This window comes from Lathyrus oleraceus, chromosome 1, assembly GCF_024323335.1.
Source record: "Lathyrus oleraceus cultivar Zhongwan6 chromosome 1, CAAS_Psat_ZW6_1.0, whole genome shotgun sequence".
Classification (NCBI taxonomy): Eukaryota; Viridiplantae; Streptophyta; class Magnoliopsida; order Fabales; family Fabaceae; genus Lathyrus; species Lathyrus oleraceus.
Genome location: NC_066579.1, coordinates 431,611,392 through 431,625,122, shown reverse-complemented (window position 1 = coordinate 431,625,122; position 13,731 = coordinate 431,611,392). Strand labels below are relative to the sequence as shown.

Genomic DNA, 13,731 nt, shown 5'->3' with positions numbered 1-13,731 from the left:
GTTATCTCACTCTCCTCACTCTGTCTCTAGAATACTTTTATACTTTCTCTCAAATTAATTTAGCCGTAGCCCTTTGAGAAAGTCCTTGTGTTTAATTGAGGAAACTTATTCTAGAAATGATAAATTTGTAAATTCAACAAGAACTATTTTATCTTGAGTGAATATCTCTTCTAAAGAAATATTTGTTTGGGTTTGAAGCTAAACTCATTAAAAGATTTATTTGGGGATTTAGTATTAAGTCGTCATTTGCTTCATGATCCGAGCCACTTAAGGAAAAGTCCTATTTCTGGGTTCTTGAAGATAATTGGTGAAAATTATTCTCTTTAGTTCTTGAGCCTGACCCGATGTAAAAGCTTTATTTGGTTCGAGATCAGGTTGGTGCAAGATCTCAGTTTGGTTTGTGGTTAACCCATGTAAAACCCCGATCTGGTTCAAAGGATAGCCATTTCAAAACTCTGCAATTGTTCGAGACTAACCACTTCAGTCCATTGTTCAATGTTTGGTTGGAAGTAAACCTAAAACTTCATTTTTTCTTGTATAAGGGGTTCATGAGCTTAACCTACTAACAGATCATAAGCATTATTAGAAACTTTTAAGATTAAGTCTTAGAGAGAGGAGTAGGTCACTTCATTTAGATTGAACTTTTATAAATCACAGTGTCATCTCTTTCCATTATCTCTTTACTTTTATCATATTTTCTTTATCTTGACTTTCCACTGCAAGATTCAAATGTTTTCATGAAAGTGTTTTTGAAGTTTGAAATTGAATAAATTTTTTATTTAAATTGTCGTTTTTTAAACCCCGCAATTCAACCCCTCTTATGCATGGAGTCACATGTTCAACACGTGGCAATAGATCCTAAATCTTATTCAAAGACTAATCATCTCTAGAGGAAGATGACTTTCAACACCATTTCTAACAATATATATTTCCTAAACATACCATTATTATTTAATGGTGATAGGGTTAAACCATGGAAACAAGATTTTAAATCATCATTCAAAGTTATAATTTTTAATTGTGGGAAACAATAATCTATGGTCTGTTTATACCTACTCACAACATAAATGTTGAACTAGTAGATAAGATCAATTTCCTTTAGACCATAGAGAAAAAGAGAAAGTTTGAGACATATTTCAAAACAAATATCTTTTTTAGTTATATTCTTATATGACAATCAACTCCTTTATGTTTATAGTTGCAAATCTTTCAAGGAAACGTGTGATACTTTTGAAATGGATATGTGGAGTTTTTCCAAGTGTCGACTAAGATAAAATGAACATGAGGTGAAGAAGATGAATACGTCATTCATAATTTTTTCTCTAAATTTAGAAATGTTATAAATAGTATTAGAAATTTAGAATGTTTGTCACAAACAAATATCTAAGAGTTAAGAATTAGAATCATATATTTGATCAAATTCTTAAATCAAGAGATGAGAGTGTTAATGAATTTTAGGAAAAATCAAAGAAGGATGAAATTGTAGATAAATTGAACCAATTAGTTCAATTACTTAAATATGAAGGCATAAGCTCAAAACTCTAAGAATTTCCAGCAACTTCATCAAACTCCTACAAGGCAACTCTTGTGGTTTCCTTCGAAATAATCGTCTTAGTAGTTGAACGATCTTTAGAAGATTAAAATGAAAAAATTTCATATGTAAGAGGATGTGAAGAAGAAGAAGCCTCATCTAGTGGAATATTCAAAAGAACAATAGAAGATAAAGCCTTTGTAAATGATGAAGAGTCAACCTCAGGGAGAACCTTCGATGAATATTTTTTTAAAGAAGAAGAAGTCTTAAAGTATCTCACGAAGATGATGATCATGAGGTAACAAAGTTATCATACACGTAGCTTTCTAAATTAAACATTAAGTTAATTGCAAAAAATGATAAGATTAAAAATTCTAACTTAGAACTTAAGGATTATCTTGAGTTTCTAGAGAAGAGTAATAAAACAGCTAAGCATGAAATATGTGATATTAGAAACTCAGTTGGAACTTGTGACACTTGTGTCTCGATAAAAAAGGAAGTGACAAATTTTCATGAAGCTCTAAGTAAATTTACTAAGGGAAAAAACCTTAACTTGATCTTGTCAAGTCAAAGGCATTCTTTAAATAAAATTGGATTAGGATTTAAATTCAATAGAGCACCTAATAAAGGATTAAATAGGAAGCAAGTGAATCAACCTGTTTATAAATGTTCTAACTATAAAATACTTGACCATTTGGATCCATTTTTTCCCGATAAGTTGAAGAGATCTAAAGGTAGTAACCATATACCTTTTAGAACTACTAACACAGTTGTACCCAAGAAAATTTGGGTACCAAAGGTGACACCTAATATGTTTTTGTATGGATACTTTGCAGCTTTTATGAAGCGTTAGTGCATCTTAAATGAAGCAGTGTAAAACAAAGAGTGTAATCTCAAGTATATGATAATGTTTGAATTAAATTATCTGATACAAGGATGTTCGTTGATGGTGTGTATCAATGACCGTGATTAAAGTAAGTCTTTCATTGAGGATGGTCTCAACATCTCTGACTTATGATGATCTTATAACCTCATAGTAGGTTGAGAAGATAAGTATGCGGTGGATACATATCTATCTCGTTGTTTAACCAACTCTCGTATCTAACATTTTGTAGAGAATGACATGCCACATTATGTTGACATTACCTTGAAAGGGGAAGGTTTTATCTAGGTTAATTGGTAATCATGGTAATACATTATCTTAAAGGTTGAACGATAGGACAACTTAAATTAATCCTTGAAAATAATGTGTTTAATTATTTTCTCATCAATTAAAATATTTTTGCTAACCAAATAGATGAGTTTTCTAGTGTTTTAAAAAAAGGGGTGCAAATAAGTTGGCCAAAGGTGGAAAAAGTGAGAAAACCAAAGCAAAATACAGTACAAGGCCCAAAAAGTACCAAGAAGGTTGGCTTCCAAAAGCTAAATCCATTGGGGCCATAAGCCAATCAATTGGATGTCTTGGCGCCTCTAATTTCAAATCAAATCAGATAGAAACTTTTCCTCCAAATCAATAAAATATGCGCATTAACGGAAATTGCTCAAGATCTCTTAAAATTTGATGACCCAATCAATTGGAGCCTTAACCAAATCGATTGGACAAGCACTTTTAGAAAGATTTAGTTCTGATTTTTATTGGGCACAATCCTCATTGATTTTGTGCAAGTTTTCCACGCCCAAAATTGTTAGAAGCTCTGTCATAAATAGGTAACCCTGTCTCATTCTTATGCATTTCGTATTTTCTTGCATTCTTGTGTGAGTCTTTCTACATTATAAGTATCATCATGGCCTAATCAAAATTCCCTCAATCTGAAGATACATTAGCAAGAAGGGTGTTTATAAAGGGAATTCTAGAAAGAACTCAAGAAAGGAAGATGATGATCAACCAAAAAGTGATTCAACCATCTTTAACGGGGGAAAACTTCATGAGAAGCTACAAACCATATGTCAAGATATGTCAAGTATCTCTAAGAGAATTATTCACTAAGGTAGATGGTAGAATTTTTCCAATCCTTTTGAAAGAATTCTACTCAAATCTGACAATAGTTAGAAATATCTTTGAGATCAACCGCAAAAGCAGTTAAAAAAGATATCCATAAAGATCAATTTGGAAGGATGTTTGAGCTACTCTTCTAACGAGTAACTTACACCTACGAAGAACCAATGGAGTTTTAAAATTTCAAGCACTCCATTTCCATCTTATATATCGTCATGAACCTTATGGAAGATATAAAACTTTCCATCAATGCAAGCTTCTCGAAACCAAAAGTTTGAGTTCACTACATTCTCACAAGGATCCTCATCCCAAGGAACGTCAACCTCAACTTTTTCATCAAGAATGATAACTACCCTATTTGTCTTCTAACCCAAAATTTTCAAACTAAATGGGTTGAATGAATACTTCATCATAAGATCCATTGCAAACAAACCCACACAGTAGGACTTTCATATGGAGCACTAATCACCAAACTATAGTTGCATGTCCCTAATACATTCAGGGGAGAACCCCAACACAGTTATTTTGTTGCTTGTATTATGATTTCCATTTTGATTTATTTTTTATTATTGAGTCTCCTTCATGATTGCACCTATTTTGATTAAGTTTTAAAATGATTCGTTTTTAGCATGCATAAACCGTTGGTTAGGTTTGAACTTGAACATGACGCTTTTAATCAATTTTTGAGTTAATGGAATAAGTATGGTATTCATTCAAGTTAGGTGGAAAGAAAAATATCAAAGTCTTTTGAAAAACTTGAAAAATTGGGATTTTGGGTGTTTAATTCGATTCCATCACAAATTCTGATTCGAATAATTTTGGACAAAGGAAAGCCATAAATTTTCAAGATAATTTAATTTGAATCACATTTTACATGTGATTCGAATCATCAAGCTATGGGTCACCTTTGCCTTAAAATCAAACTTTACATCTGATCTGAATCATGCAATATTCAACATTTTTTCCAAATAGCTCAACCTGTTTGATTTCAAATCAAATTTAATACATGATTTGAATCATATGGTGTTTGATTCAAATCACACTTTCATCTTAATTCAATTCAACTGAAAAATGGGTCAAAACTCTGATTTTTATTTTATTCCAACTTCACTTGTTCATTTGATTCAAATTACAAAGTGCTATTGATTCAAATCTAACTAACTTTTTAAACCATTTTAATGCTTAATCTCAAACACATATAAAACCTTTTTGTCATCATTCTTTATAGAATCAAATCATAATCAACATTGTGATTCTGTGTGATAAAATCAATAACCTCTTTTTTAAAAGTTATTGCAACAAAATTCTTGCATCTTCAACTTCAATTTGATTCAGATCTTGATAACGAGAGATTTGTAATTGATTGAAGGAGGCGCGCTATTGAAATTTATTGTTCTTGAAAATTTGTTGAAATTTTATGTTGCTTTCAAGATTGAGGTGACTGCCAATGGTGATGACAAATTCCACTGAAAAGAAATAAGTTCTTCTTTTTAGAATTGCCTTAGTAGTGATTGTGTGGAAGCCTACGGATAAGGCAGAGTTCTTCTCAAATCTTCGGACAATTCATCACTCAAGGAATCAGTAGGATCGAGGGGTTTATAATTACACACGAAGGCTTAGAGAAAATTGGTGATATTGAAATATTCAAGAAGCATTAATAGAGTAAATATTACGTAGAAGAGTTTAACATTACGCTATATATAAGTCAAGATCCAAATATGAGATTTTAATTTTATCTGCATTATTATAAATTGATGATTGTATGAACTCTTTAAAATATTTTTTAAATAAAAAGGAACAATGCAAGTTCCAATGGTAAAACATTAAAGAGTGCATGTAGCAAAGTGAGGATGACCACCGAAGCACTATAAATTTCGGCGTCATATCTCTCTTACTCTTGCATTTAATTTTCGTAGTATTTGCATGCGTAGGTATTTTAATTCTAGCGTAGTTTATCGTTCATTCAATTGGTAGCAATTTATTACGTAAGCATTAGGTTTTCTTAGAGTTGGATACCTTATTGTATTGAATTGCTATTTAAATTCTGAGAAACATTTGAGATTATAATTTATTATATTGAATCATTGTATAAACACACCTCGTGAATTATACAACCAAATCAATTAAACACCTTGTGTTTCATCATATTCACTTTTGGTAATGTTAACATGATCAAACTTTAGAATAATAATTTTTTTGTATTTTCATATCAAAGCTTTCAATCACATCTTTTGAAAACTATCTAATAACTTTATGAAAAAATTGTTGATTTTTAAAGGGTCTACTTCCATATTCACTCCCAATAATTGGCATCAAGAGCTAGTATTTTGATTGTGTCTAATAGATATCCAATAGTTGTGAATATGATGGACGATGACGATCCTAAGGAAACGCATAATAGAGCACATGTTTTCAAAGGCGAAAATTATACTTATTGGAAAGTGAACATGTATGTACACTTGTTATCGATTGATAGAAATCTATGGTGTGTCATCACCGAGGGACCATTTATTCTAAAGGATGATGGTGAAATTGTTGAACATCCAAAAGATTACAATGATACTGAAACCAAAAAGGCTTCACATGATTTGAAAGCAAGGAGCATACTTATTTATGCTTTAAGCACGAAAGTGTCCCGCCCAATTTCAGATCATATGAGTGCTAAATGTATGTGGTACGCTCTACAAACTCTATATAAAGGAACACATGATGTCAAGGATTCTAAAACCAATATATTTACAGAGGAGTTTGAACTATTTTGTATGGAACCCGGAGAATCCACGGATTCCATGCAAACTAGATTCATCCACTTAATCAATAAACAAAAAAACTTGGGTAAAAACTTTTCTAACAAAGATTGTACTAACAAAATATTGAGATCTATGTTCAGGGAGTGACAACCAAGTGTCACTGCTATAAAATAATAAAATTATCTTAGTACTTTGGATTATTAAAAACTGTTTGGAAAGTTATCCGAGCATGGAAATAATCTGAAACGACTCACTAATAGCAAAGTAAGGTCGAAAAGGAAAGAGAAAGGTAAAGAATAGAAGTGAGATCTTTCTTTGAAAGCTTCATCATCAGAAAAGAATAAGTCAATGGAAGGAAAAGACAAATTTGACGAAGAAGCTTCTAAAAAGGAAGATATGGGTTTATTCGTCAAATGCTACAATAAACGCTTATAGAGAAACAAACTTGCATTCTGACAGAGGACTAGTAAATTTCAGAAATACTCACCCACCTAAGAAAGATCATAAGAAAAGTGATGATGATATCACATGTTACGAGTGTGGAAAATTGGGATATTATAAAACCACATGTACAAGTCTCATCAAACATCATAAAAGTAAGGCCAAGGGTTTATACAAGACGAAAGGAACAAACACCAAAGTTCTTAGAGCCTACATCACGTGGGAAGAAGAGGATGAGAGCCCCTCCTATGATTCTTGCTCGAGTTCAAGTGATGAGTGTGCCAACTTTTGTTTGATGTCACATAATAAAGGTGAAACTTCAAAGGTATATAATTTTGATTCCGATAATGAGTATTCTTATAGTGAATTGTCGAAAGCATTCAATGACATATATGTGGATTTTATAAAAGCGTTTAAGAAAATTTGCATGCTTAGGTATTTTTATTGCAAGTAATTTAATCCCTGCCTTTTCATTGATAAGAATACTCATTATATACAAGTATAACAGTGTCTATATTTGGAAGCTAATAATATACAATTATGATGTATACCAATTATAGAGATATCCTAATAATTATACTAATTATAGAGATATTCTAATACTCCCGCGCAGTTGAAGCAGGAGGTGGACGGAAGTTGAGGTTGTCTCTGATGTCTTGAAAAAGTATGAGAGAAAGTCCTTTGGTAAAAATATGGAGAAACCTGACTTGACCCCGAGCGACCTTTTCACGAACGAAATAAATGTCCATCTCAATGTGTTTCATTCGTTGATGCTGAACTGGGTTACCTGAGAGGTACATAGAACTAACATTGTCACAGTACACCATGGTGGCTTTATGAATAGGGTCTTGTAACTCAAGTAGAAGGTTTCGTAACCAGCAGGATTCAGATACCACATTGGCAACTCCACGGTATTCTGCTTCAGTACTAGAGCGTGAGAGTGTGGGTTGTCGTTTAGATGACCAAGAAAGTAGATTGTCTCCAAGATACACGCAGTAACCGGAAGTGGAACATCTATGTAAGGACATCCTCCCCAATCTGTATCTGTATAAGATAGTAATGAAGTAGTAGGTGAGGGATAGAGATGTAAACCGTAGTGTTTTATACCCTGAATGTAGCATAATATCCTGCGAAAAGCATGCATGTGGGTGCCCATCAGATTGTGCATAAAGAGACAGATTTGTTGAACCGCGTATAGATATCAGGTCGTGTGAAGGTAAGATACTAGAGGGAACCTGAAAGAATATGATAGAGAGACGGATCCTCATAAGGGACACTATGTGTAGAACTCGTCTTGGGTTTTGTATCAACTGGAGTTGGACAAGTTTTGCATGAAGACATGCCGGCTCGTGAGAGGATGTCTTCAACATATTTCTTCTACGTGAGGAATAGACCATGCTTATGGCGAGTGACAACAATACCCAGGAATTAGTTGAGATGTCCTAAGTCTTTCATAGAAAACTCGGAGTTGAGGAGAGAGATGATTGATTGCCGCAAAGCATCCGAGGAGGTGGTGAGGATGATATCATTTACATACAGTAAAAGGTAGGCTAGATGAGAGTCTTTCTTGTAGATGAATATAGAGTGATCACACTTGCTTTGGTAAAACCCAGTCGATGAAGTATAGTCGGAAAACCTCTTGTACCAAGCTTTAGGGGCTTGTTTGAGCCCATATAGTGATTTGCGAAGACGACACACATGATCAAGATGTTTGGAATCTCTGAGTCCTAATGGTTGATACACGTAAACTGTTTCATTGAGTTCACCATGGAGGAATGCATTCTTGACATCTAATTGATGAATGTGCCAAGATTTAGAAAGAGCAAGATTGAGAACAGTGCGAATGGTAGCCAGTTTGACAACTGGGCTAAAATTTTCTCCACAATCAATGCCAACCTGTTGACCTGCACCATTACCTACAAGTCGGGCTTTATGCCTCTCAAAGGAACCATCAGATTTTCTTTATGTCTAAAAATCTACATAGATCTAATAACATTAACATCATGCGGTCGTAGTACTAAATCCCACGTCTCATTTTTAATTAAAGCATTATATTCATCATGCATGGCCATTTTCCAATTAGGGTCCTTAAGTGCAGACACTGGATTCCTAGGGAGGGGGGATTTTGTGACATGAGTGAGTAAACTGTAGTATTTTTGGTTAGGTTTAAAAATGCCATGTTGACTCCTAGTGATGGGTTTTGTGTTGGCTTGGGCGGTAGGTTGATAGATAAGGGGAAGATTATTTTGCAAGGTATGATTTGATTGTGGGGAGGGGAGTGATGAGTTTAGAGTAGGGGTTGAATTTTATTGGGGCCGGTTTGAGGGAGTAGTGGGTCGTATTGTTTGAGGGAGTGTATTTGGCAAAGGTGTGGTGCGGGCCATGTTTGGGGAGGTGTTTGGTTTTGAAGAAGGGACCGATGAATTGTTTTGGTCTTGGGTCATGATATGGTATATGAGATAAGGGGATAAGTCATTATCGAGAAACATGTAGGTAGTAGATTGAGGGGTGTGCAACTTTGCATAGAGAAAGGTGGACTCATCAAACAAAATACGACGACAAATGATTATTTTGTTTGTTGTCATATCGAGACACTTATAACCACGATGATTGGACGAATACACAAGAAAGACACATGATGTGGAGCGAGGTTGAAGTTTGTGGATGGTATTTGATGGGAATAGAGGAAAGCATAGACAACCAAAAACACGTAGATGAGAGTATGACGATTTTTTGTTATATAACATGTAAAGAGGTGACTAAAAGTTAATTGATTTACTTGGAAAAATGTTAGAAATATAGGTGGCCATTTCTAGAGCATAATGCCAAAATGAAGGAGGTAGAGATACATGAATTAATAAAGTTCGAATAATGTTATTAATGGACCTTATTCTTTGCCCAACTTTACCATTTTGAGAAGAGGTGTAAGGACAAGAGTAACGAAAAGATATGCCATTAAGTTCACACATTTTTCGAAAATTGTTAGACATGTATTCACCACCATTATCACATTGAATTATTTTGATTTCCCGTTGAAATTGTGTTTTAATGTAAGCTCTTAGCTTTTAGAAAATAGGATAAACTTGAGATTTTTGTGAAATAGGGAATATCCATAAATTTTTTGAATAGTTATCCAGGAATAAAACATAATATTTGTGACGTGTTGAGCTTAAAACGGGAGATGTCCATACATCACTATGTAGAATATCAAATGGAAACAAGCTATTATTAAGGGAATTAGTGAAAGGCAATTTGATGTGTTTACAAAAAGGACATGAATTACAAAAATGTGAATGTGATTTACTGGAGTTATTACATTCAACCAATTTATTTTTGCGAAGAAAAGACAAAACATGTTCGTCGGATCTCCTAGACGATTATGCCAAATAAATGGTGACAAAGCTGCAAAGGTGGATGGATGCTTGTCTAGTTTTTCTCATGTGGTTGGTAATGGGGTAAAGGTCACCTTGGCTTTCACATCTCATGATAGGCATCCCCGTCTGAAAGTCCTTCACAGAAAAACCAAACGGGTCAAATTCAATTGAAACATTGTTATCTATAGTAAATTTATGGACCGACACTAAATTTTTAATTAGATTTGGAGCGTGAAGCACATTGTTTAGGACAAGATGTGGGTGAGGGTTATCTAGATGTGTACTACCCAGACCATAAATTGGAACATAATGACCATTTCCAACAATGATTTTATTATTTTTGCTCAATTTAAAATAAGACAAGAGATTACCTTGCGAGGATGTTATGTGAGAGGTGGCTCCGGTGTCCATGTACCAAAAGGGGTCTGGCTGAGCAAGATTAAGGGTGCAGAAAGCACTTTCAATGTTAGTAGGGCTGATAGTATTAACATTGAAAGCAGCCTGTTGAGGTTTGGGCCCAAGAATTCCACTTTGTTGGGGCTTAGGACCATTATTTGGTCTATTCCAATTTGAGGTTGGGTAAGGGCAAGGTGGGTAATTCCAAGGATCCTATTGTTGCTAAGATGGGTAATTCCATGGTTTCCACTGTTGTTGTTGTTGCTGCCCGCGATTTCCTCTTCCGAAATTTTGACCGCCACGATTAGTTTTCTTTCCTCTATGATCGCGATATGTCGATGGAGATAGTTGGGATTTTGAAGCATAGGATGATAGTTTAGGTGCAGGTTAGGTGGTTGGAGCTTTGGCCATGAGAGCGGCCGAAACAAAGAAGGCGTGTGATTCGCAAGCGGCACGCTGCAACATGGTTGATTCCTCGAGTTCCAGCCGTGATCGTGCTATGGTGAAGGTGGGAAGAGGGTCGTGTTGCTGTATATAGGTGACAAACCCAGCGTATGCATCAGTGAGACCAGATATCATTTTAAGCACCAGTCGTGTGTTAGTGACCGGAGAGTCGATGTTGGAGAGTTGATCAAATAGAGTTTTGAGGCGGTTGCAGTACGCTTTTATCGATGGAAAATCTTCCAGGTTTGTGTTGCTGTATTGATTTTCTAATTGCACAACATGTGAATGCTTGTTATCATGAAACATAACGGTGATGCGCTTCCAGCATTCTTCGGCAGTGTCATCGACGACGAGGATTGATTGAAGAATATCCCGTGAGACAGTTGCATACATCCATTGCAATACCACCGTATCAAGCCGATTCCAAAGTTCAGAATCATTAGTCTTAAGGTCTGGTGATGCTTGTATGGCCTATGCATCCGATGATGGGATGACGTGATCAAGTACATTGTGAACATGTGCTTGCACCTTGAAGAGGGAAGACCATGAGAGGTATAGATTAGAATCATTTCCAACGTCACTGGGATTATGGTTTTGATGTTGTTGATGGCGAAGGCGGAGTGGAAGTTGGGTTTCGCCGCCTGAGGAAGGTTGGTTTGAGAGGCTGATGAAGTGTCATTAGAAGTTTGGGAATGGGAGTTTGTTTCTGTCATGGTAAAATAGAGGATTAGCGGCGGTGAGAAGGGTTTATGTTAGGATCGTGACAAAATTGATACCATATAAGTAATTTAATCTATGTCTTTTCATTGATAAGAATACTCATTATATACAAGTATGATATTGTTTATATTTGGAAGCTAATAATATAAAATTATGATGTATACCAATTATAGAGATATCCTAATAATTATACTAATTATAGAGATATTCTAATACTTATAGTGTCACCTCTCTCTTTCTTACTCTTGTATTTAATTTTCATAGTAGTTGCATGCTTAGGCATTTCAATTCTAGCATAGTTTATCGTTCATTCAATTGGTAGCGATTTATTACGTATGCATTAGGTTTTGTTAGAAATGATACCTTATTAAGCTGAAATGGTGATTAAATTCTAGGAAACAATTGAGGTTAGAATTCACTTTATTGAGTCGTTGTATAAACAACTCATGGATTATACAACCGAATTAATTAAATACCTTGTGTTTCATCATATTAACCTTTGGTGTTTGTGAATATATTTAGTATTTACGTGATCAAATTTTTGATTAGTATAATTTTCATATTTTTGCATCAAACCTTCTGCACGCATCTTTTGAAAACTCTCTGATAACATTTTGAAAAAGTGTTTAGTTTTTTAAAGGGTCTATTCACCCCGTCCCCTCTATACCGTTTTTCTACTTTCATATTCAAACCCCACACACACTCCTTAGGGCCTTTGAAGTTGATACTATGGAGGAAGCAATTGAGTCATCCAACAACAAGATCGATTGCTCCTCATTGAGGAAAATGAAGATTCACATCCAACATGGAGAATTAAGAGACAGATTGATAGATGAAGAAGAAGACTTAGAAGAATCAAATTACCAAGAAATAAATAATATCACAGATATGTGTTAGAAAAATGGCCTAGCCATATAGAATCTGGCCAAAGATATTTTAGAGATCAAGAAGAGCATCTCAAGGAATGATGATGCTTATGGAAAATAATAGTCTCACATACGTGTTTCAGTTTTTAAGTGTGTTTGCTTTCTTGTTTTTGCATTGTTTCAATTCCTGAATTTTTCCTGCTTTTTGTACTTTAAATTTAATTATAGTTTGAACCAATAACTTAGTGCTTGCATATTTAAATTTCCGCTTTGTATCTTTTACACGCGTTTTTTATCATGACAAAGGGGAGAAGTATACTCTTAGAGGGAATAAAGTATACTTTATACTCATTTGAGGGGAAGTTTAAACACTCAATTTTTATCTACCTATTATTTCATTTACTACCTCCCCGAGAGATGCATTTTCATCTTCAAAAAAGGGGGAAAATATGGAGCTATGTGCTTGAATCATGAAGTGATTAAAGCTAAGAAAGTAATGCTTATCATTATTTTGATGATGACAACTCTTTTAAATGACGACTATTCTTTAATGATAAGATGCAACTTGACTCAAAGACAAACAAGTATTTCAAGCGGTTAAAAATGCATAAGAAAGTTTATTCATGCTCTTCCTTCAAATAAAGCCAAAGAGTTAGAGCCTAATGATCACATTTAATATCCTCTAATGATGGCGTCCAACTTGAATATAACTCAAGCATCATCGCCAAGAAGATTCAAGCAAGTTCTTATATGATTGGTGTATTCGAAAAAGCCTTGAAGCTTCAGAGTGTTAAATATAGGAAGTATGAAATCTCGCTTGATCGTTTCTGGGCGATCGTTGTTTTGTAATAACACAAGATCGTTTTCGTAAATTATTATGGATAAGTCACACACTAACTACAATCTTTATAAAGAATCTATTTCTTAAAGAAATTAACACAAAAATGTTTTGGAGCCTAGCCATATGAATTTGGAGCCGTCAGAATGCTTAGGATATGTATTTTGAATTATCCAATCGATTGGATTAGGGAGAATCGAGTCCATAGTCGATTGTGAAGGTATTTTAATGAAGGGTAACAACTCTCTATCAAAAAATTTCAAAATGGGCAATTATAATCGATTATTAAGGTCATCCATTCAATTGGAAAAAGGACCCAATCGATTGGGCCATTAATTTCACCCTTGGAAACGGGAGTCATCTCATTCACTTTTT

General features: G+C 34.4%; 1 protein-coding gene across 1 annotated transcript; it reads right to left on the bottom strand.

Annotated features, from left to right (window-relative positions):
* Positions 1–10,875: 10,875 nt before the first annotated feature.
* LOC127114542 (uncharacterized) lies at positions 10,876–11,325 on the bottom strand. Its single transcript, XM_051046613.1, has one exon. The coding sequence runs from the start codon at positions 11,323–11,325 to the stop codon at positions 10,876–10,878; it is 450 nt and encodes a 149-aa protein (XP_050902570.1).
* Between the last annotated feature and the right edge of the window lie 2,406 nt (positions 11,326–13,731).

Bases quoted from the DNA above. Each gene is read 5' to 3' on its own strand.
- LOC127114542 (XM_051046613.1), bottom strand. From the start codon at position 11,325: ATGTATGCAACTGTCTCACGGGATATTCTTCAATCAATCCTCGTCGTC.